The sequence below is a fragment of the Moschus berezovskii genome, chromosome 12 (genome assembly GCF_049115385.1).
Source record: "Moschus berezovskii isolate FMDL1 chromosome 12, NW_MosBer_1.0, whole genome shotgun sequence".
NCBI lineage: Eukaryota > Metazoa > Chordata > Mammalia > Artiodactyla > Moschidae > Moschus > Moschus berezovskii.
Window position 1 is genome coordinate 53,911,469 of NC_142471.1, and position 27,504 is coordinate 53,938,972.

Sequence of the window (27,504 nt, forward strand, 5' to 3'; positions counted from 1 at the left end):
TCTTATAAAGTTACAAAAAGCACAAGCCAAGAAGTAGACTGATATATTTGACTACATTAACATTAATAACTTCCCTTAATCAGAAGATTTCACAAAGAAGTGAAAATACATGCTACAGATGAGAGAAAATATTTGTAATGCATGTAACTGACAAAGATTAAACTCCAAAATATGTAAAATCAACCAACCAACAGAAAAATGGACAGAAGACTACAACAGACACTTCATAGCACACAACAGCTTATAAACATATGAAGATGCTCAGCTTCATAAATAATCAGGATCAAAATAACGGGAAACAACCCAAATATAATCAATAGCAAAAAGGATAAAGAAATTGGGTAATAAAATAGAAGACACTACTGGAAGAAAAATGAAGTAGCATAAGAATACTTGCGGTATTACCTGATTTATATAATACAAGATACAAAAACACCCCAAAGAAAGCATGTATATTGTATATAGGGGTGTGTTTCTAAGAGACAAATTTGGAGGTTGGGTTCTCATAAGTTAACTTGTAAGATATTTGTTCAGAAAATCACAGACTCAGAAACTTGGGGTTTGGGGAAAAGATAGAAGATGTGTTCAATTCAGCCACAGGGAATTCCTCTTCTACTGACACTAAATTTCTCCAAGCAGATTTCTTATAATCATTGCTAGAATGCTTCCTGAGATGGGGTACTTGCCATGACATCAGACTGCTTCATTCACTTCTGGAACATATTAATTAGCAGAATATTGACTCTCAAGAAGACCCAGTGTAGACTTCCCTATAATTTGCATTTTCTCACGTCATCTAAACTCATGAAGACCAGTTCCCTTTTCATGTGACACTGTTTTCAGCTTTTAAAAAACAGTTATCATTTCCTCCTAAACCATCCATCCATACAAGACATGTCACTCGCTAAAAATAAATGTCATGCTTCCTACTCACTCAAGTATATTAAAGTCTTTTTGGAAGCTTGGCACCCCAAAATAAACATGATTCCCTGTGGGACATCTAACTATCTTGGATCCCTATTTTTGTTACTGACTCCATAACTGAAATTTATTTCAATATTCACACTTAAAAATTTCAAATCCTCTTTGCTTATAACATTTTTCTAAATAGATTTTGTTTTCTTTTGTTTTTATTTAAGTAGTTGTTAAGAAACAAAATTCAACTGAGTAAATTTTAAAGATCTTATTGGTTTTAATTAACAATTCATGAATTGGACAGTATTCAATTGAGCAGCTAAGAAAGGAACTTCAAGGAGCTGTATAAAATAAAAAGATTTTTATAGGCATAAAGGAGCAGGAATAAGGAAGTTAAGTTAGAGGGGAAAAAGTGGATTGGTTATGGCAAGGTCATTTTCCTTTTAGGGATAGCAGGATCCTACCTGATAGATGACCTAACTAGTTCTAATCAGATGACACCTGATTGTCTGGTTTAAGATTCCATTTATAGGAGAGTCAAAACTATAAGAGTCTCAATTTAGTGACATGGGACTCTTCATAAGTGGCTGAATCTGGGGTCTGTTGTCTTGTTTTTAACACAGTACATAAGCTTCTTCTTTAGCACTAACATGATAAGCTTGATCTAGTAAAGGGACTGCAAAAATAACTTTAAATGCATTGATAATTTAACTCTCCTAAAGATAGCTTTCGGGCTTCCCTGGTGGCTCAGAGGTTAAAGCGTCTGCCTCCAATGCGGGAGACCCCGGTTCGATCCCTGGGTCGGGAAGATCCCCTGGAGAAGGAAATGGTAATCCACTCCAGTAATCTTGCCTGGAGAATCCCATGGACGGAGAAGCCTGGTAGGCTACAGTCCACGGGGTCGCAAAGCGTCGGACACGACTGAGCGACGGAACGGAAAGATAGCTTTCAGATGAACATGAAACACTCAAAAGGCCAAAAGGCACCACCTGACTTTGGAGAATCAAACGTTCTGTTTCTCATGTTAAATTTGCTGAGCTAATTCATATGAAAATACATTCAATTCCCTCATACTCTCGGTTAGTGTTTTGAATGCCAACTGACATGATGAGGCTCTCCGTTAATGTTCAATTTTATATAAAAATTCCTCTTTGAATGTCAGCTTTCATATGTTATTTAATTATAAAAACAGAAAAATGTTTCAGGGGAAGGAGTAGGGGAGCAGGAGTGAACTTGCAGTATGAAGTTGAGTAAGTTTACTGTTGATAGTGAGTGGCTAGCATAATCCATGTTCACAGTGAAGAACAAATAATGTTGACATCAGCTTAACAGGCAGACCTGGTATCAACCAATTCACTGCAAAGCGAAGCAGAAGACCAGTCTTCAGAAGACAAAGGGAAATTTCAGTGCAATTAACAATAGAATCCAGAGATTGGATGTGACTACAGCCACAAAATTAAAAGACGCTTGCTACTTGGAAGAAAATCTATGTCAAACCTAGACAGTATATTAAAAAGCAGAGACATCACTCTGCCAACAAAGGTCTATATAGTCAAAGCTGTGGTTTTTCCAGTAGTCATGTATGCATGTAACAGTTGGACCAGAAAGAAGGCGGAGTGCCAAAGAATTGATGTTTTTGAACTGTGGTGTTGGAGAAGACTCTTGTGAGTCCCTTAGACAGTAAAAAGATCAAACCAGTCAGTTGTACTGAAACTGAAGCTCTGATACTTTGGCCACCTGATGGTGAAGAGCCGACTCATTGGAAAAGACCCTGATGCTGGTAAAGACTGATGGCAAGAGAAGAGGGTGACAGAGGATGAGATGGTTGGATGGCATCACTGACTCAATGAACATGACTTTGAGCAAACTCAGGGAGATAATAAAGGACAGAGAAGCCTGGAGTGCTGCAGTTCATGGGGTTGCAAAGAGTCAGACACAACTTACAAACTGAACAGCAACAATCACAGATCACTTAGCATTAGCGTAAAAAGTCCTACTAAAAATCACCTGCGTAATGAGTTGAAAAAAATTTTCCTTCTTAAAATAATTTTTTTTAAAACCTGTGACAGAAACAAAATCAACACTATTGATGGTAGACAGATAAAAAGGAGAGCCTTGAGAGTATCAATACATGGCAGACTCTAGTCCTAAACAATAAAAGCTCAGAGGTGGACCAAGATTAAGCTAAATCGTCGCTATGCTTGTAAAAAGAAAGAAGGAACTAATAAGAGGAGAGGGATCGGGGCAACACCATATATAAGGACTTAATAAAAGCTGTTATCATTAACAAGCACTCTGCAAAATAAAAATTAAAATAGCTTGATGGTTTCGCTTAAAAGTTTAACTTACAATAGCCAACAAAGAACACTAAACAGATACTTGCAATTTTTAGAAAATAACATGTAATCTATGTACTTCCACAGTGAAAGATCACAGAAAATCTGTAAAAGCAGTATCTCTAAGCACATCACTTCAATGCATATAAACTACACATTTTTCAATACAAAAATATTGAATGAGATTCCCAAAGAAGGTGTTTGATTTACATTACCAATTCTCAATCACTAAATCAGAATTTCTTTCGGACGACGGCAGTTGAAGTTTTGGGCTTCCTGGGTGGCACTAGTGGTAAAGAACCCACCTGCCAGTATAGAAGACATAAGGTTCAGTTCCTGGTCAGGAACATCCCCTGGAGAAGGGAATGGCAACCCACTTAGGTATTCTTTCCCGGGAGTATAGCCCAGGGACAGAGAGTCTGGTGGGCTATAGTCCATGGAGTTGCAAAGAGTCAGAAAACTGAAGTGACTTAGCAAAGATGAAGTTTACCTTCATGCAAAAAAAAGAGGGCAAGAGTATAAAGATACTAACAAATATTACTCCATAATTAAGACCAAAATCTATTGGTTTAAGAAAATAAGCTGTATTCAATTATTTTGTAAGTCATTTATATATTTGAAATTTGATTAAAACATAAATCAAGCCTTAGCAATTGACCCACTGCTACCTTAAGTAACTAATACTAAAATAATTCTAATCAAAACTTTAAAACTTCCACTAGCCAGTAACTATAAATATCTGAAAGCTATACAACTCATTTTGCTTGAAAATACATGATATATTTACACTACTTCCAGATGATTTTTTCCCTGTCATCCTAATTAGTTAAGTCTTAACATATGACTATTCTGTTAAAATGATGAGAAAATTTGGCTTTTAGGTATGCAATAATATTTGCGACACTGCCCAGGCTAAAACAAAAATCACTGAAGGCACATGTTAAACAAGCATTTTATGAAGAAAACTTCATTTAACTGAAGAGAGGCAGGAATAATTGGAATGGTTTTCCAGGTAAACTCCCTGGGTGTTTTTCTGAATGTTTTGATAATAAGCAAGTTTGTGAAAGATCCTCTAGTCTCTTCATCCATTGTTGCTATGGTATACTCTTTATAAATATTAATAATGTTCACAAGTGAAAAAGAATCCATCTATATCAAGAAGAGTGCCATCTAAATTTCGAAAAGATTAAATGTGTTGATAAAAAACTAATTAAGCAATGAAACATTTCCTCAATTAAAACTTATAAAAATTTAAATGACAAGATTTTTTTATTTTAAATTATTTTCACATGAGAATATTGGCATAAAATAAGCCAAAATTATATGGAATTGATTAGAATTACAACTTGGGGGCAGATTTGCATCAGGTTATAAGAGCACACTCATTTACTGAATTTAACTGAAAGCAACCAACACCATCATTGCAAAATCTGTGACTTTGACTACCGATAACTATTTAGAACCCTGTTTTTAAAAACATAATGAGATGACTTGCTATGTAGTCAGTCTAGAAGCACAAAGAAGATAAACAAAATATATTAAAATTAGCTTGATGAAATGTGGAAAAATTAGTGTATTTACATTTACCTTGGGAAGTCTGCCATGGATATTTCTTCTTTGTTATAAACATGTTTTTATTTACAGGTGTATATTTGAGGGAGTGCATTTGTGCATTAAAAGTTTGTTGCCCTTCCTCGTAGATCCCATTATCATGTAACATAAGAGGTATTGACTTTATTTAGTAGTATTTAAGTTTTCTTAACGTTGTATCCTGATGTGAAGAACTTACTCATTGGAAAAGACCCTGATGCTGGGAAAGATTGAAGGCAGGAGGAGAAGGGGACGACAGAGGGCAAGATGGTTAGATGGCACCACTGACTTGATGGACATGACTTTGAGCTAACTCTGGGAGTTGGTGATGGACAAGGAAGCCTGGCATGCTGCAGTCCATGTGGTTGCAAAGAGTTGGACATGACTGAGCAACTGAACTGAATGTTGCATCAAAATATCTGAGATGTGGGGTATTGAGGAGAGAAGAAACGACTGCCACCAGAGGACTCTGCATCCTTCTCTGGGAAAACGGCTTGTTTTCTTTATACACAAGATTATTATATCATGTCAGGCAGAAGGATGACCTCATTATTGTCTTTACTTGGATATTTTGGTATAGTTTAAGGAGATATGTACGGGTGCCATGTTGACAAGGAATGGACCTGTGATGGTTATAGGTCAACTTACAAGCCCATGATATCCAGATATTTGGTCAAATATTACATCAGACATTTCTATGAAGGTATTTCTTTTCTGGAATTAACATGTAAATTAGTAGTCTTTGAATTAAAGCAGACCACCTCCTTAATGTTGATAAGACATCATTCAATCAGTTGAAGCCTTATCAGGAAAAAAGATTGATCTATCTGGAGGAAGTGTGAATTCTGCCAGCAAGCAGATGACTTTCCAGTCTCCACAATCATGGAAGTCAATTCCTTAAAATAAACCTCTCTCTCAGTACCCGGATATACACACACATATATCCCATTGGCTCTTTTTCTCTGGAGAACCATCACCAATACAGAGTCCCATAATTAAAGACCTTGAGCTCTGAATCCAGATTACTTGAGTTCACTCCTAACTATACTATAAACCAGGTGGGCCTCAGTCTTCACATCTATAAAGGGGAATAATAAATACTAGCCCTTACCTCACAGGATCACTTTGAGAAATAAATTTTATACACAGAAAGTGTTTAGAAAAAGCATGCTCTATATGTTGGGCATTGAGTTCTAAAAACTAACAAATATTAAGTACAATTTTCAGGCTCCTTCTAATATAGCTAGTAAAGTTGCAGTTAGTCTTAGAAAACAGAAATGGCATGAATTAAACGGAAATTTTTAGAAAAAATGTGTACGGAAAACTGAACATGAACAGATAAGTTTTCAAACTACTCATTTCTAGAATGGAATTCAATCAGTTCAGTTCAGTCGCTCAGTCATGTCCGACTCTTTGCAACCCCATGGACTGCAGCATGACAGGCTTCCCTGTCCATCACCAACTCCCTAAGCCTATTCAAACTCAAGCCCATCATATCACTGATGCCATCCAACCACCTCAGCCTCTGTCATCCCCTTCTCCTGCCTGCAATCTTTCCCAGCATCAGGGTCTTTTCCAATCAGTCGGTTCTTCGCATCAGCTGGCCAAAGTACTGGAGTTTCAGCTTCAGCATCAGTCCTTCCAATAAATACTCAGGACTGATTTCCTTTAGGATTGACTAGGTGGATCTCCCTGCAGTCCAAGGAACTCTCAAGAGTCTTCTCCAACACCATAGTTCAAAAGCATCAATTCTTCAACACTCAGCTTTCTTTACACTCCAACTCTCACATCCATACATGACTACTGGAAAAACCATAGCTTTGACTAGATGGACCTTTGTTGGAATATCAATAATGAGCATTTTAAATGACTGAAGTAAAGTACACTCTGCTTTATACAATATCTGTGTTCTTAAAAATGTGCCTGGCCAATAAAACACATAAGTAATCAAACAATATGAAACTATTGATATAATATCATCTCAGAAAGGCTTTAAACTTGGTTTCTAAATGTTAATAGTTCTTAATATCTGCCTCCATATTTACAGTCTCCACTTGGCCTCTATATAGTTCTTCCACTTCTCTCATTGCTCCTGCTCACTACCCACAAGCACCCTTTCCCTATAATTTCATCTCCTTTCCCTGTAATTCTCTGCCAAGTACATATTGTTTGTGTTTTCGTTTACCGTACTTTGTTTTTGTCAGAGGAAAGCCTAACTGAATTTACATCCTTTTGGCAAGGGGAGAAACACTGACACAAAGCAGAAAATTATAAAGAAAAAAGTGATAGAAATTAATAAATATCAAATGCCTGATTTCAGGATGTCAAGAATCACAAAGAAAAATTAAAAGGTGAATGATGAACGTAAAAGAACATTTTTTACATACTCTCAAGTATTTAATAGAAATAATATTGATTGTTATTCCACAATGTTTTACACTTTTCATCATACATCCACACAACTTACTCATACTAACTTCAGAACAGTCCTGCAAAGAAGGTAGAAAGCAAGACTTCTCAGCACAGGCACTAAGGACAGGGCATGCTTGGTTGTGGGCCACTCACTGCCCTGTTGATTACCACCCATGTTCTTTACCTACTAGACACCAGGAGCCTGCTTCATGCCCACCCTTACCCAACATGTGACAACCAAATGTCTCAGAACATCACCAAATGTCCCTGGGGGACAGAATCATCACCAGCGGAGAACCACAGCCAGAAAGAAAGAGTATCTCCTTTTTCATAAGCTGGGTGTAACAGAGAAGTTAATTGACTTGCCCAAATACACCTCTCTTCTGAATGACCTGTAAAACTGACAATTATAGGACACCAGAATGAATGCTTTGGGTAAAATACTAACTGCCACCAAATAAATTGTGATTTTTCTAAGCCAACTGTCTTCTACTATAGACATCTTTGAACTCACTTCCTTCTTAGCTGATTCATTCATGATTTCAGGCTTTTTCATCCCCCAAAAGGAAAACATGCCATTATAAATTTCAAGTTAAAAATTTATAATGTGAAAATATACAGAAGCATAAAACATATTTATACAGTGCATGCCTCAGTTTTTTTTAAGCAGTTTCTATCTATTTGTGCAAGATTTATGAAACAAGCTACCACTCTTCACAATCAGGAAGTTAATACACTATCCAACCTTTATGATCCAACTCTATCAGACACATAGGAGACACTGAAAACATTCTCTTTTTATAGAAGCAACATAGCAGAAAGCCAGTCATATACTGGGAGGTAAAAGCGGAGTTGAAAATACTTTGATTATCTGACCAAAAATACTTCCAATAGACTTGAGCATCCATTGAAGCTTTGAGTTTGCTCAATGATCTGACAGTGTGTGGTCTTATGCAGTGCAATAAATAGCAATGCTTTCTTTCATGTTATTATCCTTTCCCCATGTCTGAAAAAATACTAGATTTTCATTTTTATAATTCTAAACACAAACACTTCAAATGATTAATCAACCTCTGTGTCTAAGCAGTATTCTCCCTCTTTTCAAACTGTTTCTCAACAACAAAAAAGAAAAATGGAATTGTCTCATGTAATGCACTGCCATCTGTGTGCAGGCTGATAAGATGGAAAGAGAATATTTGAGAGTCAGGGGAACGTGGTTACAAGGCATACCTTCCATGACATACACCAGTGACCCCACATCTCCTTCTTTGATGATGCAGCTGTCTTTGCCGTACTCCACTGGGTACATACAATCCACAATCTCCTGGATCTGTGACAGCTCCAAGTTCTTCATAAAGTCATTGTCAAGGATGGCCTCCTTTATGAGATCCTTGGACCTGTCGTAAGAGAGGGAAGATTTACTGGCGCAACTGACAAGCGCTTTCACAATCTGTGAGGTCAAGCAGAGCCAGTGTTAGGCATACATTTTCTTGTTAGGAATCCAAGAATTTCCTGACCAGCCCAAGAGTAATTCCATGGAAGCAGAAAAGACACTGAGAAATTTCCCTTTAAGTAAAATATCATTAAATGAATATGGGAACAGTAAATAAGCAAAATCACAGAGTTCCATTTTGTTTCAGGATTATTTTTTAAACCCAAAGACTGTTGGCAAACCAATGGACAAACATCTTAAACTGAAGCTTGAAACTCAGTAAAAGAATGAATGGGAAAAATATACAAAAATTTTATAGAAGAAACACTATTATTACTATGTTTATTAATTATAAAAGAATATCAGGATGTACTGTGCTGCACACAATTATAGGAAAGCACAATATGTTTAGTTATTTTTAGGTGCCTCTTCCACTAGATATTATGCTCCCTGAGGGCAGGGACAGTTTGTACTTCTTTTCTCTACTCTATGCCCAGTGTCTCCCACAATGCCAGTTATATATAGTACAAGTGCTCAAGAAAAATATTGGATTAAAAATATGATAAAGAATTGATATTTAATTAGCTGTTCAGAACAACTGATATAAATGTGAGAGTTCTTTATCCATACCTCATGCTTCTTCAGAGAACATTTACCTCTTCAAGCAGCTTATATTGAGATCACCAGGCAGATAAAATTCTATTGAACAAGCTGTTTTACACAACATAGCTTAAACATGAGATTGAACAGGTAGTCTCCAGGAAACATGTTGACAAATTCTCTAATTGGGATTCAGTGGTTAACAGGAAAGTTTTTCAGAGCTTGAAAGAGGGTGGTCATTTAATTCTCTGGGAAAAGAAATACCAAACAACTTCCTGGGATACAAAAATCAAAGTAAAGGTAAATAGAGAAAAACTGTCAGGAGCGGCACAGAGTACTGGCAGAGAGGTCAGAAGCGGGTTAAGACAAGCACAGAGACCTCAGCGACATGGAGGGTAAGAAGCACATCTGGAATTTTATATTAAACATCTTAATCTGAAAAGCATCTGACTACAAGCTGGTCTTTCTCTTCATTTGCTTACCGAGTAGTTTTCACAAAAGCGACCTGCCATAGTGAACACTGACTACAGCATCTGTACTCCCCAGTTCTGCCTGACTTCCACTCTAGACGTCAGTCTAACTGATCCAGCCTTCACACACTATCTTTTGCAATGATTTGGTTCTGAGTAAATAAAAAGGTGTATATCAAAATGAAAACAATGTAAATTCTATCAACATGAAAAATACACTTAGAATGGGCTGTTTTGAGGCAGTTAAACTCTTCATGAAGAGTTAATGGCAGGGAATTAATTATTATACTATTTTTAAGTGAAAAAGGAGGATACAGAATAGTCTTTAGAATATGAAAACATGTTTGTGTGTGAAATGCAAAAAAATAGGCTTTCAAGTTATATATATTTGGGTCCTAATCCTAGTCCTGTCATGTATTAAAAGTTAGCAGGTTGTCTTACTTTTCTGAATTTCCATTTTATAAAATAAAAATGGTATTTTAAAAATTACCAGCCACCAACAGGGGCATGAAAAGACACTCAACATTTCTAGTCATTCAGTTCAGTTTAGTTGCTCAGTCGTGTCCGACTCTTTGCAACCCCATGAATCACAGCACGCCAGGCCTCCCTGTCCATCACCAACTCCCGGAGTTCACCCAAACTCATGTCCATCGGTTGGTAATGCCATCTAACCATCTCATCCTCTGTCATCCCCTTCTCCTCCTGCCCCCAATCTTTCCCAGCATCAGAGTCTTTTCAAATGAGTCAACTCTTCACATGAAGTGGTCAAAGTATTGGAGTTTCAGCTTTAGCATCAGTCCTTCCAATGAACACCCAGGACTGATCTCCTTTAGAATGGACTGGTTGGACCTCCTTGCAGTCCAAGGGACTCCTGAGTCTTCTCCAACACCACAGTTCAAAAGCATCAATTCTTTGGCGATCAGCTTTCTTCACAGTCCAACTCTCACACCCATACATGACCACTGGAAAAACCATAGCCTTGACTAGACGGACCTTTGTTGGCAAAGTAATATCTCCGCTTTTTAATATGCTATCTAGGTTGGTCATAATGTTCCTTCCAAGGAGTAAGCATCTTTTAATTTCATGCCTGCAGTCACCATCTGCAGTGATTTTAGAGCCCAAAAAATAAAGTCTGACACTGTTTCCACTGTTTCCCCATCTATTTCCCATGAAGTGATGGGACTGGATGCCATGATCTTAGTTTTCTGAATGTTGAGCTTTAAGCCAACTTTTTCACTCTCCTCTTTCACTTTCATCAAGAGGCTTTTGAGTTCTTCTTCACTTTCTGCCATAAGGGTGGTGTCATCTGCATATCTGAGGTTATTGATATTTCTCCAGGCAATCTTTATTCGAGCTTGTGCTTCTTCCAGCCCAGCGGTCCTCATGATGTACTCTGCACAGAAGTTAAATAAGCAGGGTGACAATATACAGCCTTGACGTACTCCTTTGACGTACTCCTTTTCCTATTTGGAACCAGTCTGTTATTGCTGCTGCTGCTGCTGCTAAGTCGCTTCAGTCGTGCCCGATTCTATGCAACCCCATAGACAGCAGCACACCAGTCTCCACCGTTCCTGGGATTCTCCAGGCAAGAACACTGGAGTGGGTTAGGGAAATGGAAATTAAAACCACAATAGACATCACTCCACACCTATTAGAATAGCCAACACACACGAAAAAGAGAAATAATAAATGGTGTTTTGGATGCAGAGAAAAGGGAACCCTTATACAATGTTGGTGGAAATGTAAATTGTTACTGCCACCATGAAAAACAGTGTGGTGATTCCTCAAAAAATTAAAAACTAGAACTACCATGTGATCTAGTCATTCTACTTCTGTGAATATATCCAAAGGAAGTGAAAACAATACCTGGAAAAAAATCTGAATTACCATGCCCATAGTAAAATTATTCACAATAGCCAAGACATGAAAACAACCTAAGCATCCCCAATAGATGAATGGATAAAGAAGTTGTGATGTGTGTCTATATCTGGATCTAGATATAGATATATAGATACACAACGGTATATTATTCAGCCATAAAAATGAGAAAATCCTAACATTCCTAAAAACACAGATGAATCTTGAAGGCATTTTTCTAAGTGAAATATATCAGAGAAAGACAAATACTGTATGACCTCACTGTATGTGGAGTCTAATTAAAAAAAAAAAAAACTCATAGAAAAAAAGGGATCAGATTTGTGGTTACCAGAGGTGGTGTCGGGAGTGGGGGGGAACGGCGAATTTGAGAAAGGTGATCAAAACGCACAAGCTTCCAGCCATAAGATAAATACTAAATAATGATGTAAAGTACAAAATAATGACTATAGTTAACATTCCAACTTCCCTGGTGGCTCAGATGGTAAAGCGTATGGTACATAGGAAAATTAATAGAGTAGATCCTAAGAGTTCTCACCACAAGGAAATGTGTTTTGTTTTTAAATTTTATCTACATGAAATGGTGAATGTTCACTAAACACTGTTATAATCATTTCACAATATATGTAAAACAAATCATCATGCTGTACACTTTAGATTTATATACTGATGTATGTCAATTATTTCTCAATAAAACTGAAAAGACATGTGGAGATTGGTAAAAAGATAATGTTACTTTCAGTAAATGGTGGGTGAAAAGGTGGTGGTAGTAACTGCACTTGTGGTAACAGGAAGTAGTAACAGAGTATGCAGTCATGACTTAGAACAGTATCAAAAGGAAATAAATAAAATGTTAGCATTGGTTGCCTTTGGTGACAGAATCATATTTTTTTTCTATTTTTCTCTAAAATTTTCTAGAATGGGCATGCTTTTCATATGAAAATTTTTTTAATTTCAAAGGTAGTTTCTGAAAAGGAACTGTGCTATGAGGAAAAATAAAAACCTACTGCTCGTTTCAATAATGACTTAGATACTTAATACTGGTTGACTGTTATTGGTATAATCGATATTACTCTTTACAATAGATTCTCTTTCACATGGCTTGTGTCTAAATACTAATGGCAGGAATTTTCACTGCATGAACAGATGGTGATGAATGGCCAGAATAGACCTTCAGAATAGACTCTAAAAAGTCCTGTTTGTGAGAATTTTACTTTAATTTGCCAGAACTATTTAACTGTATGTTTCCTTCAAAGTTTTGTTTTTTTTTTAAATTTTGTCTTCCTAAAATCAGAAAACAAAGATCATGGCATCTGGTTCCATCACTTCATGGGAAATAGATGGAAAAACAGTGGAAACAGTGTCAGACTTTATTTTTGGGGGCTCCAAAATCACTGCAGATGCTGATTGCAGCCAGGAAATTAAAAGACGCTTACTCCTTGGAAGGAAAGTTATGACCAAACATGATAATATATTAAAAAGCAGAGACATTACTTTGCCAACAAAGGTCCGTCTAGTCAAGGCTATGGTTTTTCCTGTGGTCATGTATGCATGTGAGAGTTGGACTGTGAAGAAAGCTGATCGCCGAAGAATTGATGCTTTTGAACTGTGGTGTTGGAGAAGACTCTTGAGAGTCCCTTGGACTGCAAGGAGATCCAACCAGTCCATTCTAAGGGAGGTCGATCCTGGGTGTTCATTGGAAGGACTGATACTAAAGCTGAAACTGCAATACTTTGGCCACCTCATGCGACGAGTTGACTCACTGGAAAAGACTCTGATGCTAGGAAAGGTTGGGGGCGGGAGGAGAAGGGGACGACCAAGAATGAGATGGCTGGATGGCATCACCGACTCTGTGGACATGAGTTTGAGTGAACTCCGGGAGTTGGTGATGGACAGGGAGGCCTGGCGTGCTGTGATTCATGGGGTCGCGGAGGGTCAGACACGGCTGAGCGACTGAACTGAACTGAACTGAAAATCTTATTTCTCCTGAGGCAGAGAGCTGTTTCCATTAAATATTCAACATAAGATGCAAAACTCTGTCCTCATATATGATTTTCATAAGCTCTGCCTTCTTAATTGTCTTCATCATTCCTGACCTCAAGGTCAAGAATCCATAGCAACTACATAGTGACTCCTAAGATCTACTGTTCTAGGACTGCTTTTCCAAATAACAGGACTTACTTAATCTTTAAGAAATTAATTTTAATCAAACTGCATAATATTCTCTTTAATAAAAATTTCTTTATTTTCATTGAGTCAGAGTGTAAGGTCATCAATGGGTTCATTTCTTTTTAATATAATAAAGACTAAAGACTAGATATTATCAATCCCAGAGACCCAACTTGTTTAACTACAGATGGTATCTTATCCTTTGGGAAATAATAATAGTGCTCCATTAAAATCTAAGCCCTAGAAATGCTTCAAAATGAAAAATAAAGCCCTCTTCCTAGAAAATACTTGGGGTCGCAGAGAGTCGGACACGACTGAGCGACTGAACTGAACTGAACTGAACTGAAAGATGACTGAAAAAAGCCACTTTCTACTCATAAACAGTACAATTAACCTGCTTCATAAAGACATCAGAAAAGATGACACGACTTAGTCTTACACAACCCCTAAGAATTATTCAAATTTTCCAAGTGCTTACCACAAACTGGAGGAGAGGAAAGGAATTTCAGGATGTGCTTGCTTCTCCAACTTCACTTTAAATGGAGAACATTCAATCTCAAGTCCCTGAAGAGACTAACTAGAGGCTTTCGCATTTGCCTTTGTAGTACTTTAAAATAAACTGAGAAACATAGGACCTAAATCTTATCATGTATCCATTTATCCCTTCATAGAGGTATTGCCCAATGACATTTGCCTCTGAAATATCCCAAATAATCCCTCTCTGCCTTCACAGGTGTATCTCAAAGATGTTCTTGTCAGTGAGCAATGCTCAAAGCCCTGCCTCTTCACCTAATTTTCCTTTAAGTCCTTTCCCACTGAAGGCTTGAAACCTTTGGGCAACTCTCGTCAGTCTCCACTTGCTCCAACATTATAAACCATAATCAATCAGAGCCTCCACCTAACTCTTCTTGGAATCTTTTTCTTTCCCTGAAGAAGCAATCTAACACACTCGTTATAACTAACAAGTGATGCTGCATGTGGAATCAGCTGAGCTGTGTTATCAGTCTGGGAGCTGAGGAAAGCTGCTATCGCAAGTTCCAGAAGGTGGCTATCTGTCCTAACCCCGAGAATATATCTTAACAACATTTTGCAAGAATTCAGCAGCCTGACCTGAAAGGTGAAAGAAGCAAATACAAAGATCTTGATTTTTTTTTTTAATCCTTCATGTCTGCTTCTGTGTACAAATAATCTATTTCTTTTTTTTTTTTTTTAAAAAGCTCTTTCTTCCATGCTCAAAATTTGTGACTTTTTCAATCCAAACAACCATAAAAGTAACTTGGTTATTTCAAGCTGGCCCTATTGATTTCTCATCATCAAATTGTCAGCCTCTGAAATATTGGCTTTATATAATAGTGTGCTGTTAGACGCACTCTCCGGGGGAAAAAAAAAAAGCCCTGGTTTGTAGTGTTTGCCAATTTCCATGGTATAAATACTCCCACCATAGCCAATTTCAAGCTACTAATGCAAAGTCAGCCTGCTTGCAAAATTCCTGAAAATTTAACAAGCAGTTCTTATATGAGCCAGCCTGTTGGCTCCAACACATCAGATATAGATTCTTTTCCTAACACCCTAAGAATTTAGTGTGCCTTCATTTATAAATGCTAAAACTAACATGATGATCCTTTCCTTCCTTAAAGATTTCATTGCTGCTACTGCTGCTAAGTCACTTCAGTCGTGTCCGACTCTGTGTGACCCCATAGACGGAAGCCCACCAGGCTCCCCCGTCCCTGGGATTCTCCAGGCAAGAACACTGGAGTGGATTGCCATTTCCTTCTCCAATGTGTGAAAGTGGAAAGTGAAAAGTGAAAGTGAAGTCGCTCAGTCGTGTCCGACCCTTAGCGACCCCACGGACTGCAGCCTACCAGGCTCCTCCATCCATGGGATTTTCTAGGCAATAGTACTGGAGTGGCTTGCCATTGCCTTCTCCGTAATGGAGAAGATTTCATTAGGTGGTATAATATCCCCAGATAACCTTTGCCAGGATTAGCAACAGGTCTTCCAAATTTTCAAAGTTTAAGAAAATGAATTAGAAAGCCCACTTCCCCATTTATTTACTGCAGAGAAAGTTCAAACTATACACAAAGGTTAATTGTCTCTCTACACAACTTTAGATAAAGTGGGCAATCTGAGGTATACATAGGGAAATATAACCTACCTCTCTAACAAGAGAGATGGCATTATTCACTACAGATAAACAGAGCCTCATTCATTTTCTAAACATGAAAGGATATTCTACATTGTGGATATCATGTAGTAGGCTTGAGATATTCATAGAGGGCTAGTGTTATGTCAGCAGAGAAGGCAATGGCAAGCCACTCCAGTACTCTTGCCTAGAAAATCCCATGGATGGAGGAGCCTGGTAGGCTGCAGTCCATGGGGTCGCTACGAGTCAGACATGACTGAGCGACTCCACTTTCACTTTTCACTTTCACACATTGGAGAAGGAAATGGCAACCCACTCCGGTGTTCTTGCCTGGAGAATCCCAGTGACGGCGGAGCCTGGTCGGCTGCCGTCTATGGGGTCGCACAGAGTCGGACACGACTGAAGCGATTTAGCAGCAGCAGCAGCAGTGTTATGTCAAATAGTGTGGAAGGTTGTTTCAGAACAAGTTGTCAGGAAGACTTCTCAAAGCTGAGGATTGCATAATAGGATCCACAGAGAAGAGCATCCTGGGTAGAAGGAAAAACAGATATGAAGGTTCAAAGACTGGAAGGAACTTGATCGATCCAATCAATGTTCAGTAAGGAGACCTATGAGGCTGAAGCACAGAGTGAGCTAGAAGAAAAGGAAAATGAAAATAAGATTGCAAAGGCAGGCAGGAATCCAGTCTCATAGGGCCTTGAAGGCAGTGATACAGAGTTTTACTTCATTCTAAAGGCTTAGGAATACAGTGAAGCATTGATGATAAGAAGAGGCAGGACTTGCAAGTAATATATCCGGCATGAGGGATACATAATATAAATTTAATTTTTTACTGGAATATAGCTGCTTTACAATGTCATGTTAGTTTCTGCTGTACAACAAAGTGAATCAGCCACACATATACATATATCCCCACTCCTTTAGTTTCCTTCCCGTTTAGGTCACCATAGTGCTTTGAGTGGAGTTCCCTGTGCAATACAGTTGGTTCTCATTAGTGATCTGTTTTACACACAGTAGTGTATATATATTTCAATCGCAATCTCCCAATCCATCTTGCCTCCCCTTCCTGCCTTGCTATCTGTATGTTTGTTCTCTACGTGGATGAACTTATTTGCAAAACAGAGATAAGTTTAGTTTAAATTGCTACTGAGTTCATAGAAGCTTTATGTCATGTATTTCATCAATTAACAGATATTTAAAGTATAATTCATCATCCTGATAATAAGGAGGTCTTATGACTGAAACTCCTGGGAACCACTGTCACACAACTCCTACACTTACCTATATTTCAAATCACTAATTCTCAGGCAAATTTTACATATAAAAAGAGAATGAGATCTCATCAACAATTTCAAGCTATGTCCAAAGGTCTAAAAGATATGCACTCGTCTTTCATAGGCCCATTGAACACATATCAAGCAACTCAACTATAAACATGCCCCGAACATGGCCAGAAATGTGAGAATCAAATCAATATCTGATCCCTTCATTTGATGAAGACTTCAAGGCACTTCAAACAAAATAGTTAAAATTATTACTAAGAATGAATATCAGCAAAAGCAATTTAAAAATATTTTTAAAAGATTCTATTATCAACTTTATACAGAAACTGTACAAAAATTATCTTCATGGCCCAGATAATCGCGATGGTGTCATCACTCACCTAGAGTCAGACATCCTGGAATGTGAAGTTAAGTGGGCCTTAGGAAGCATCACTACAAAGAAAGCTAGTGAAAGTGATGGAATTCCAGTTGAGCTATTTCAAATCCTGAAAGATGATGCTGTGAAAGTGCTGCACTCAATATGTCAGCATTTGGAAAACTCAGCAGTGGCCACAGGACTGGAAAAGGTCAGTTTTCTTTCCAATCCCTAAGAAAGACAATGCCAAGGAATGCTCAAACTACCACACAATTGCACTCATCTCACACGCTAGTAAAGTCATGCTTAAAATTCTCCAAGCCAGGCTTCAGCAATATGTGAACCATGAACTTCCAGATGCTCAAGCTGGTTTTAGAAAAGGCAGAGGAACCAGAAATCAAATTGCCAACATGTGCTGGATCATGGAAAAAGCAAGAGAGTTCCAGAAAAACATCTATTTCTACTTCATTGACTATGCGAAAGCCTTTGACTGTGTGGATCACAATAAACTGTGGAAAATTCTGAAAGAGATGGGAATACCAGACTACCTGACCTGCCTCTTGAGAAATCTGTATGCAGGTCAGGAAGCAACAGTTAGAACTGGACATGGAACAACAGACTGGTTCCAAATAGGAAAAGGAGTACGTCAAGGCTATATATTGTCACCCTGCTTATTTAACTTATATGCACAGTACATCATGAGAAATGCTAGTCTGGATGAAGCACAAGCTGGAATCAAGATTGCCGGGAGAAATATCAATAACCTCAGATATGCAGATGACACCACCCTTATGGCAGAAAGTGAAGAAGAACTAAAGAGCCTCTTGATGAAAGTGAAAGAGGAGAGTGAAAAAGTTGACTTAAAGTTCAACATTCAGAAAACTAAGATCATGGCATCTGGTCCCATCATTTCATGGGAAATAGATGGGGAAACAGTGGAAACAGTGTCAGACTTTATTTTTCTCGGCTCCAAAATCACTGCAGATGGTGACTGCAGCCATGAAATTAAAAGATGCTTACTTCTTGGAAGGAAAGTTATGACCAACAGAGACAGCATATTAAAAAGCAGAGACATTGCGGATATTGAAAAATCCTTGCATTCCTGGAATAAAACCCACTTGGTCATGATGTATGATCTTCTTAATGTGTTGTTGGATTCTGATTGCTAGAATTTTGTTAAGGATTTTTGCATCTATGTTCATCAGTGATATTGGCCTGTAGTTTTCTTTTTTTGTGGGATCTTTACCAGGTTTTGGGATTAGGGTGATGGTGGCCTCATAGAATGAGTTTGGAAGTTTCCCTTTCTCAGCAATTTTCTGGAAGAGTTTGAGTAGGTGTTAGCTCTTCTCTAAATTTTCGGTAGAATTCAGCTGTGAAGCCGTCTGGACCTGGGCTTTTGTTTGCTGCAAGATTTCTTATTACAGCCTCTAGTTCCGTGCTTGTGATGGGTCTGTTCAGATTTTCTATTTCTTCCTGGTTCAGTTTTGGAAAGTTGTACTTTTCTAGGAATTTGTCCATTTCTTCCAGGTTATTCATTTTATTGCCATATAATTGCTGATAGTATTCTCTAATGATCCTTTGTATTTCTGTATTGTCAGTTGTGATCTCTCCATTTTCATTTCTACTTTTATTGATTTGGTTCTTCTCCCTTTGTTTCTTGATGAGTCTGGCTAGTGAGTTGTCAATTTTATTTACCTTCTCAAAGAACCAGCTTTTGGCTTTGTTGATTTTTGCTATGGTCTCTTTTGTTTCTTTTGCATTTATCTCTGCCCTAATTTTTACTCAGCCATTAAAAAGAATGCATTTGAACCAGTTCTAATGAGGTGGATGAAACTAGAGCCTATTATACAGAGTGAAGTAAGCCAGAAAGAAAAACACCAATACAATATACTAACGCATATATATGGAATTTAGAAAGATGCAAATGATAACCCTGTATACAAGACAGCAAAAGAGACACAGATGTATAGAACAGTCTTTGGACTCTGTGGGAGAGGGTGAGGGTGGGATGGTTTGGGAGAATGGCATTGAAATATGTATATTATCATATGTGAAACGAATCGCCAGTTCAGGGTCGATGCATGTTACAGGATGCTCGGGGCTGGTATGCGGGGATGACCCAGAGGGAGGATAAGGGGAGGAGGGAGGTGGGAGAGGGGGTTGGGAGGGAGAACTCATGTACACCCGGGGTGGATTCATGTCAATGTATGGCAAAACCAACCAATATAATATTGTAAAATAATTAGCCTCCAATAAAAATGAAAATAAAATAAAATAAAAAGCAGAGACATTACTTTGCCAACAAGGGTCCATTTAGTCAAGGTTATGGTTTTTCCAGTGGTCATGTATGGATGTGAGAGTTGGACTATAAAGAAAGCTGAGCGCCGAAGAATTGATGCTTTTGAACTGTGGAGTTGGAGAAGACTCTTGAGAATACCTTGGACTGCAAGGAGATCCAACCAGTCCATCCTAAAGGAGATCAGTCCTGAATGTTCATTGGAAGGACTGATGTTGAAGCTGAAACTCCAATACTTCGGCCACCTGATGTGAAGAGCTGACTCATTTGAAAAGACCCTGCTGGTGGGAAAGATTGAGGGCAGGAAGAGAAGGGGACAACAGAAGATGAGATGGTTGGATGGCATCGCCAACTCAATGGACATGATTTTGGGTAAACTCCGGGAGTTGGTGATGGACAGGGAGGCCTGGCATGCTGCAGTTCATGGGGTCGCAAAGAGTTGGACACAACTGAGCGACTGGACTGAACTGATAGTCAACTTTTTGAATGATAAAAAGCACCCACTAAATCTTTTTAGTGCTCAAAGGTCAGTCTTAGGCTCACATGTCAGAAGAAGCATAAATGCACATTCCCGGTCCTTGATATACAGTAAAGTATCTTCAGTTGGCAACTCGGAAGTCCAAACCTCAACTGTAACTCACGGTTCTTTTACTCAGATATAGTCATATTAGGGTGCTTTAAAAGCGTCCAATTCCAGGACTCACTGTGGCAAGATATCTCCATCTATACACTGTGAAATATTCAATGAATCATCTAGAAGCGAGAAAACTCATGGAGTAGTCCTCTCACCGCCTCAACTGTTGAGATTCTGCCCAAACAGTAAATCCTATTTCTAGCCTAACAGCTTTCTTGAATGAACTCTGTAGGTACAGAGCTAAGAAATATCAACCAGCTCACATTTTTAAAGACAAAATTCAATCCTGAAAAGCTATGGGCCAATTGAGATATTTCCTCAAAACTGAAAATCAGTTTTCAACAAGTTTCAGACTAAATTTTCACATCAAGCAACTCTGCCATAGCTATCCCAATCTTATCACAAAACAGTCTTGAAGAAATCAAGACTATCTGCAGCATTCATATCCATAATCAACATATGATACAAAACATTGGAAACACTGGGCCAAAATATTATGATAGCAATGTAGCTCCTAGGTGGCCAATGATATTAATCTTCTGTCTATTACATGCATCCCAAATAATTTCAAGTTGCCATTTCTATTTTTTTTTGTAGTTCTAAAATAGATCAGTATCCACATGAAATTTAGATATTATAACTCTAAACAAAAATAATGATTTGGGTCAAGGCGAAAAATGGTTAACCCATAAGATATTTGTTTGCTGATTTATGATTTACGCCTTATTCTTTTGAACTGATACTCATTCTTATTGAGTAGGAATGATGCTAAGTAGCTCTTGAAATCACTAGTTATATGTTAACAGATGGAGCAAACTTGTACTAATTAAAATGAAAAAAAATGTATTGCTCTTTGTAGGTGTTCATCAACTTTCAAAAAAATCAATATTAAAGTCTCCCTTTCAACTACTCCAGTTATTCAGTGCTCCAGAGAGGCATATAACAGCTACGTCACACTAGTGAGCCTAACTCAAAATAGAGCATTCCCAAAAAGAGCCCAGCTCAAACTCCTGTTCTATAGTTCCTCTTTCATACCACTGAAGAAGATCTGTGGGGTTTCACTGAAGAACTGCAAAGTGCTTTCCATGAGAATAATGATCACTAAGAATTTCAGGAGAATGAGACCATATACATTACATTCCAAAATATAAGAACCATGTGTCTGGATCTTCTGTGATTAACTCTACTTCTGAAGTTAGAGATCTAAACTGCAAAACAAAAACACAGCAATGATGGGGAAGAAAACATTTGGTATATTTTTATATGTCCAATTTCAATTCAACATTTCAAAGCAATTTCTTTCTTATCTTTCAGTATACACAAACAGCTGAGATCTCTTGGCATTTACTTGCTCACAACAAGGTCAGCATGGTCACACTATGAACATCCATTAAGTTCCTCATCACCCAGGGTGACCCTGCCTGCAGGGCACAGAGTGGGAGCCATGATGTTCTGTCTAGTCCTTTGAAACCCAACAGCTCACGTCATCACCATGTGTTATGTGCTGTCATTTCAATTACTGCAATGGCTTGATTTTAAAATTGATCATTAAAGACATCATTTCAGAAAAATTATCTTATTCGTTGCTTCTCAGATTTAATCTCTGAGATAAATTACCTAACATTTTAAATTACCTTACATTTGTCTGAATTCAGCAGCAGAAAAATAACATGTTTTGCTACCAACCCCCCGAACACCCGAAATGCACACTTCCTCTTGGCTGAAAATTATGACTTGGGTCATTCATTATTTCCTCTGGTGATGCTTCCAGAAAATGAGAGCCAAATTTAGCCTTGCTACAGTGACCTACAGGTCGTAAGGAGGCAGATTATCTACTTTGATGAACTTGGTTCCATTTCTTATCCAAACAGCTGTTTACATTGGGCTTTAACACATTAAGAAAGTGAAAGTGGCTCAATCGTGTGTGACTCTTTGTGACCCAATGGACTACACAGTCCATGAAATTCTTCAGGCCAGAATACTGGAGTGGATAGCCTTTCCCTTCTCCAGGGGAATCTTCCCAACCCAGGGATTGAACCCAGGTCTCCCACATTGCAGGTGGATTCCTTACCAGCAAACTTGTACTGGAACCCAAGAATACTGGAGTGGGTAGCATGTCCCTTCAGCAGATCTTCCTGACCCAGGAATAGAACCGGGGTCTCCTGCATTGCAGGCAGATGCTTTACCAACTGAGATATCAGGGAATTAATACATCAGAATACATTCAGTACATTACATTTTGACTCTGCCTGAAGGGAGATGGCGTATATACTGAGATTTTTTTTTAAATAATTAAAATTTAAAAACCAAAAAATCATGCTCCTACTTGTGAAAGCTCTGAAGTTTCAAGGCTTCTTAACCAAAGTGAAAAAATTAACCAATAAAGACAGCAAAAGACATCATCATAATAGTACTACTAATATTACTACAACTAGTATTTACTAAGGAGTTACTCCATGTACTGCAATGAAAAGCAACCCCTCATGTAAGTCTCACAATGACTTGATAAGTTTGCCATCACAGAACTAAGGCTCAGAGCAGTTATATAACCTGTCCAATGTTGCACAGCAAGTATTGACAGGTAGATACAGGGTTTAAACATAAAGCCATTTGACTTCCAAGCCACCCTCTACTAAATCACTTCTAAGAACACAATACTTAACTTTATTCACAATTTGAATAAACTATCACAATTATAAAATCCAAAAGCAACTATTCTTCTTACTTATCACTAATACTGCTAAAGTAAAAATGCTATGCTTGGATAGTATGGCCTTTTACCTTCAGAAAGCATTTCATGCTCTCAAAACAATGCCACATCTAACGTCTCATTCTGTGATTACCAAAACCCTGTGCAGAAGGTAGAACAGACGTTACTACTATTCCTATTTGACAGATAAGAAAACAGAGTCACAAATGGTCATTGTTCGTCATTCAGATGCTAAGTCGTGTCCAACTCTTTGCCACCCTATGGACTGCAGCACGCCAGGCTTCACTGTCCTTCACTATCTTGGAATTTGCTCAAACTCTGTCCATCGAGTCCATGATGCCATCATCTTCTGTTCCCCGCTTCTCCTCCTGCCCTCAGTCTTCCCCAGTATCAGGGTCTTTCCCAATGAGTTGGCTCTTCACACCAAGTGGCCAAAGCACTGGAGCTTCAGCTTCAGCATCAGTCTTCTAATAAATATTAAGGGTTGATTTCCTTTAGGATTGACCTATTTGATCCCCGTGCAGTCCAAAGGACTCAGTTTAAGTAAGAGATTAAAGTAAAACTCAGATCTACTGAGTGCGAGCCTGAAATAAACAGTGTTCAAACCTTCCTTCATTACACGCCCTTTCACATTCTCTCTGTGTCTCTTGATGCCTTTTTTCTCTTTGTGTCTCTGTCACTTTGCCTCTGTCACTCTCTCTGTCTTTCGTATCCCTTTGGCCATTTTAATCTTTAAACTCTCTTGGACAAGGACTCAACAAATCCACTGAAGCAGTATCAGCAGGGAACTCTGGCCATTTGACAATAATTCTATAGTTTAATTCTGTGATGGTTCATTCAGAGAGATTCCCTTTCTGATCTAATTCATTCTTCACATTACAGAAGTTTGAGAATGTCTTGTGGCTTTTACAGACAGATATATTCTCATACAGAAACACCTCTTAAATTCAGCAATGAAATTCAACTTATTCTGATTTCAGTGTTCACACATTTGTTCTCTCCTCTCTGTCTTGAGCACAGACTCTTTATCTGTCTTCTTTCCTTCCTACAAACCCTGCCTCAGATGGATTTGATATATAAATATGGAGGGGAAAAAGTATTAAAAAAAACTTACTATTACTTCAGGTGAGTGTCTGCATTTGAATTCAAAACAATAAAGGAAGCTCTCTTTATGCTTATAGGATAAAAAATTCAATATTCCAAGAAAACCTCAAAGTCATTCATTTGTAATTAATGTAACTAATGATCTGAAATATACATATATTTGAGAAGCCTGAATATAAATCTAAACATTAAATGCTTTTTATGTAAGTATTGATAGTCTTATAAGAGAAATCTAAAATATAAAAAATTTATAAACTTAATAAAATGTTAGTATAATGGTTCACATACTGTAATATAATAAGGTTGCTACCTTAAATTTTTACTGAAGAAGTTATAGAGGGTATAAAAAAAGGGAAGAAGAAAGATAACTAAATGTGATTTTCTGACTTGAATTTACTATCTGTCATCTTGTACCACGCTGCCCTTTAATGCTCTGTCCCTTTCACTGACAGTTAATATTTATTGTATTTCCAACACAACAAATCTAGGTTCAAATTCAGCCCCTGCAGATAAATACAAGCAACGGTGATTGATGGGTTTAAAATACAACAATAATTATCCACAAAGTGATGTAAAAAGTGACCTGGAGTTGCTGCTGACATGAATGCTATATTTATGGAAGTAAGCCACACCTACAAATCTGCAAGATCAGTCCTAAAATGTAACCGTTGTGAAGTAAGGTCACAACCATCAGCAGAAAGACAAAAGAAATGGAGAAACCATAAAGAGGTCCAGGCAGGCCATGAAGCCAAGGAGATGAATATAATAAATAAACGCCAGCGACACGGGGTTCATAACAAAAGTGCACCTGAATTGCAAACAACATATTTGCAGGAACGTGACTTAACACTGTCTGAATGCTTCAAGTCATTCAGAGGGGGAACTCAAAGAGCTTTGCCCATTCAAGGTTCCAGAAGTCAGAGATGGGCTACAGAAGGGAGGAGAGCTGGCCCCTGAGGTTGTAGGACACCGAGTAAAAGTGGGGGCTAGAGATAAAGAGCTTAAACAATTTAAGCCAGAGGCAATTCAGGCAGAATAAAGCCCAAGACAATGGCTCTTCAAGCTGTGGCAAAGAGATGGGACAAAAGGATTCAGAGGACCAACAGGAGGCTGTGTTTCCAGAACATTTCTGTAATCTGGACTCCCAGAATTTCAGGGTATTCCTTCCTGGAGCGTTTGGGTTATAACTCACTCACAAATACAAATGTGCTTTAAAAGATGCAGGGACTGTTGGGCAAATATTTTGTATATAGACCTTGCATGATTTCCAAATTTTTGTCAACCTTTAGAATGAAAGAGGAAAGCTGGCAATAGGACAAAAAAATATGAAGAGCAGGAGGTGATCCATGATGATGCCCTAACTTTACTTGTAGATAGATTTGAGGTACACAGAGAGCTCCCAGGAGAAAGTCTTCTGAGTACTTATCTTTGCAGTCTTTTTGGACATGTTCTCTCACCTTATCTTCCCAATAAAAACTTCTACAAACAAATTACTCATGCTAGCTAGAAAACTGGTTGATCTTACACTTAACTTCCATCCTATATCCTTCTTCAAAACCAGGCTGATCCAACTATTCACAATCACCAAGACACAGAAACCACCCAAACGTTCATTGACAGATGAATGGATAAAGAAGATGTGGTATGTATATACAATGGAATAATACTCAGCCAGAAAAAAGTGAAATAATGTCATCTGTGGCAACATGGATGCAACTAGAGATAATCCTACTAAGTGAAGTAAGTCAGAAAGAGAAAGAGAAATCTGAATGGGATCACTTATATATGGGATCTATAATGATACAAATTAACCTATCAATGAAAAGAAACAGAATCATGGACAGAGAATAGACTGTTGGTTGCCTAGGTACAGGGGATTAGGAAAGCGATAGAGTGGGAGTTTCGGGTTAGCAGATGTAAGCTTTTACAGAGGGAATAGATAAACAACAAGATCCTGTTGTAAAGCACAGACAGCTAAATTCCATATCATATGATAATCATAATGGAAAATATTTTAAAGGGTTGATTTACAATGTTAATTTCTGATGCACGGCAAATCGAATCACTTTTAAGTATGAAACAGTGGAAACAGTGTCAGACGTTATTTTTTGGGGCTCCAAAATCACTGCAGATGCTGATTGCAGCCAGGAAATTAAAAGACGCTTACTCCTTGGAAGGAAAGTTATGACCAACCTAGATAGCATATTAAAAAGCAGAGACATTACTTTGCCAACAAAGTCAAGGCTATGGTTTTTCCCATAGTCATGTATGGATGTGAGAGTTGGACTGTGAAGAAAGTTGATCGCCGAAGAATTGATGCTTTTGAACTGTGGTGTTGGAGAAGACTCTTGAGAGTCCCTTGGAGTGCAAGGAGATCCAACCAGTCCATTCTAAAGGAGATCAATCCTGGGTCTTCATTGGAAGGACTGATGCTTAAGCTGAAACTCCAATACTTTGGCCACCTCATGCGACGAGTTGACTCACTGGAAAAGACTCTGATGCTGGGAGGAATTGGGGGCAGGAGGAGAAGGGGACAGCAGGGAATGAGATGGCTGGATGGCATCACTGACTCGATGGACATGAGTCTGAGTGGACTCCGGGAGTTGGTGATGGACAGGGAGGCCTGGCGTGCTGTGATTCATGGGGTCTCAAAGAGTCAGACATGACTGAGCGACTGAACTGAACTGAACTGATCAGTTTTACGTGTGTGTGTATGTGTGTATAACTGGACCACTTTACTGTACAGTAGAAACTAACACCATATTCTAAGTCAACTACACTTCAATTTAAAAACTGATAAAATGAAAAAAAAAAGAAAGTATGTCTTTTACATAGTCATGAAGATGAGGGAGTTTTCTTAAAGGAATTATACTACCAAAAAAGTGATTGATTTGTCTGATCAGCAGTGATTCCATACTTAACTGGGATGTTATATTTGAATAATTCTTGTAAGTATATCTTCTGTGCAAATATACTTTTGATGGTTAATAAATGTTACTAGTCACTGCATTTTTAAGATAAAAAAGATTATCCTGCTCCAGGTGTACATGCTACTAGCTGCTCCAGCAGCCTGTTCAGCCTGACCCTTACACCGTTCATTCATTCTTTCCATCAGCAATCATTTCTTGCGTGCTTCCTATACAGCATGAGTACACATGGGAAAATGAAACACAGCTCACA

At 38.1% G+C, this 27,504-nt stretch overlaps 1 protein-coding gene across 3 annotated transcripts in view; it reads right to left on the reverse strand.

Moving 5' to 3' along the window:
- Window positions 1-27,504, reverse strand: part of PRKG1 (protein kinase cGMP-dependent 1) — a 1,472,222-nt gene that overhangs the window by 1,250,074 nt on the left and 194,644 nt on the right. For all 3 annotated transcript variants that reach the window (XM_055425188.2, XM_055425187.2, XM_055425186.2), the window contains exon 2: window positions 8,484-8,650. In XM_055425188.2, coding sequence (XP_055281163.1) covers window positions 8,484-8,607 — 124 coding nt within the window. In that variant the 5' untranslated portion in view covers window positions 8,608-8,650. The remainder of the gene's footprint in view (window positions 1-8,483; window positions 8,651-27,504) is intronic.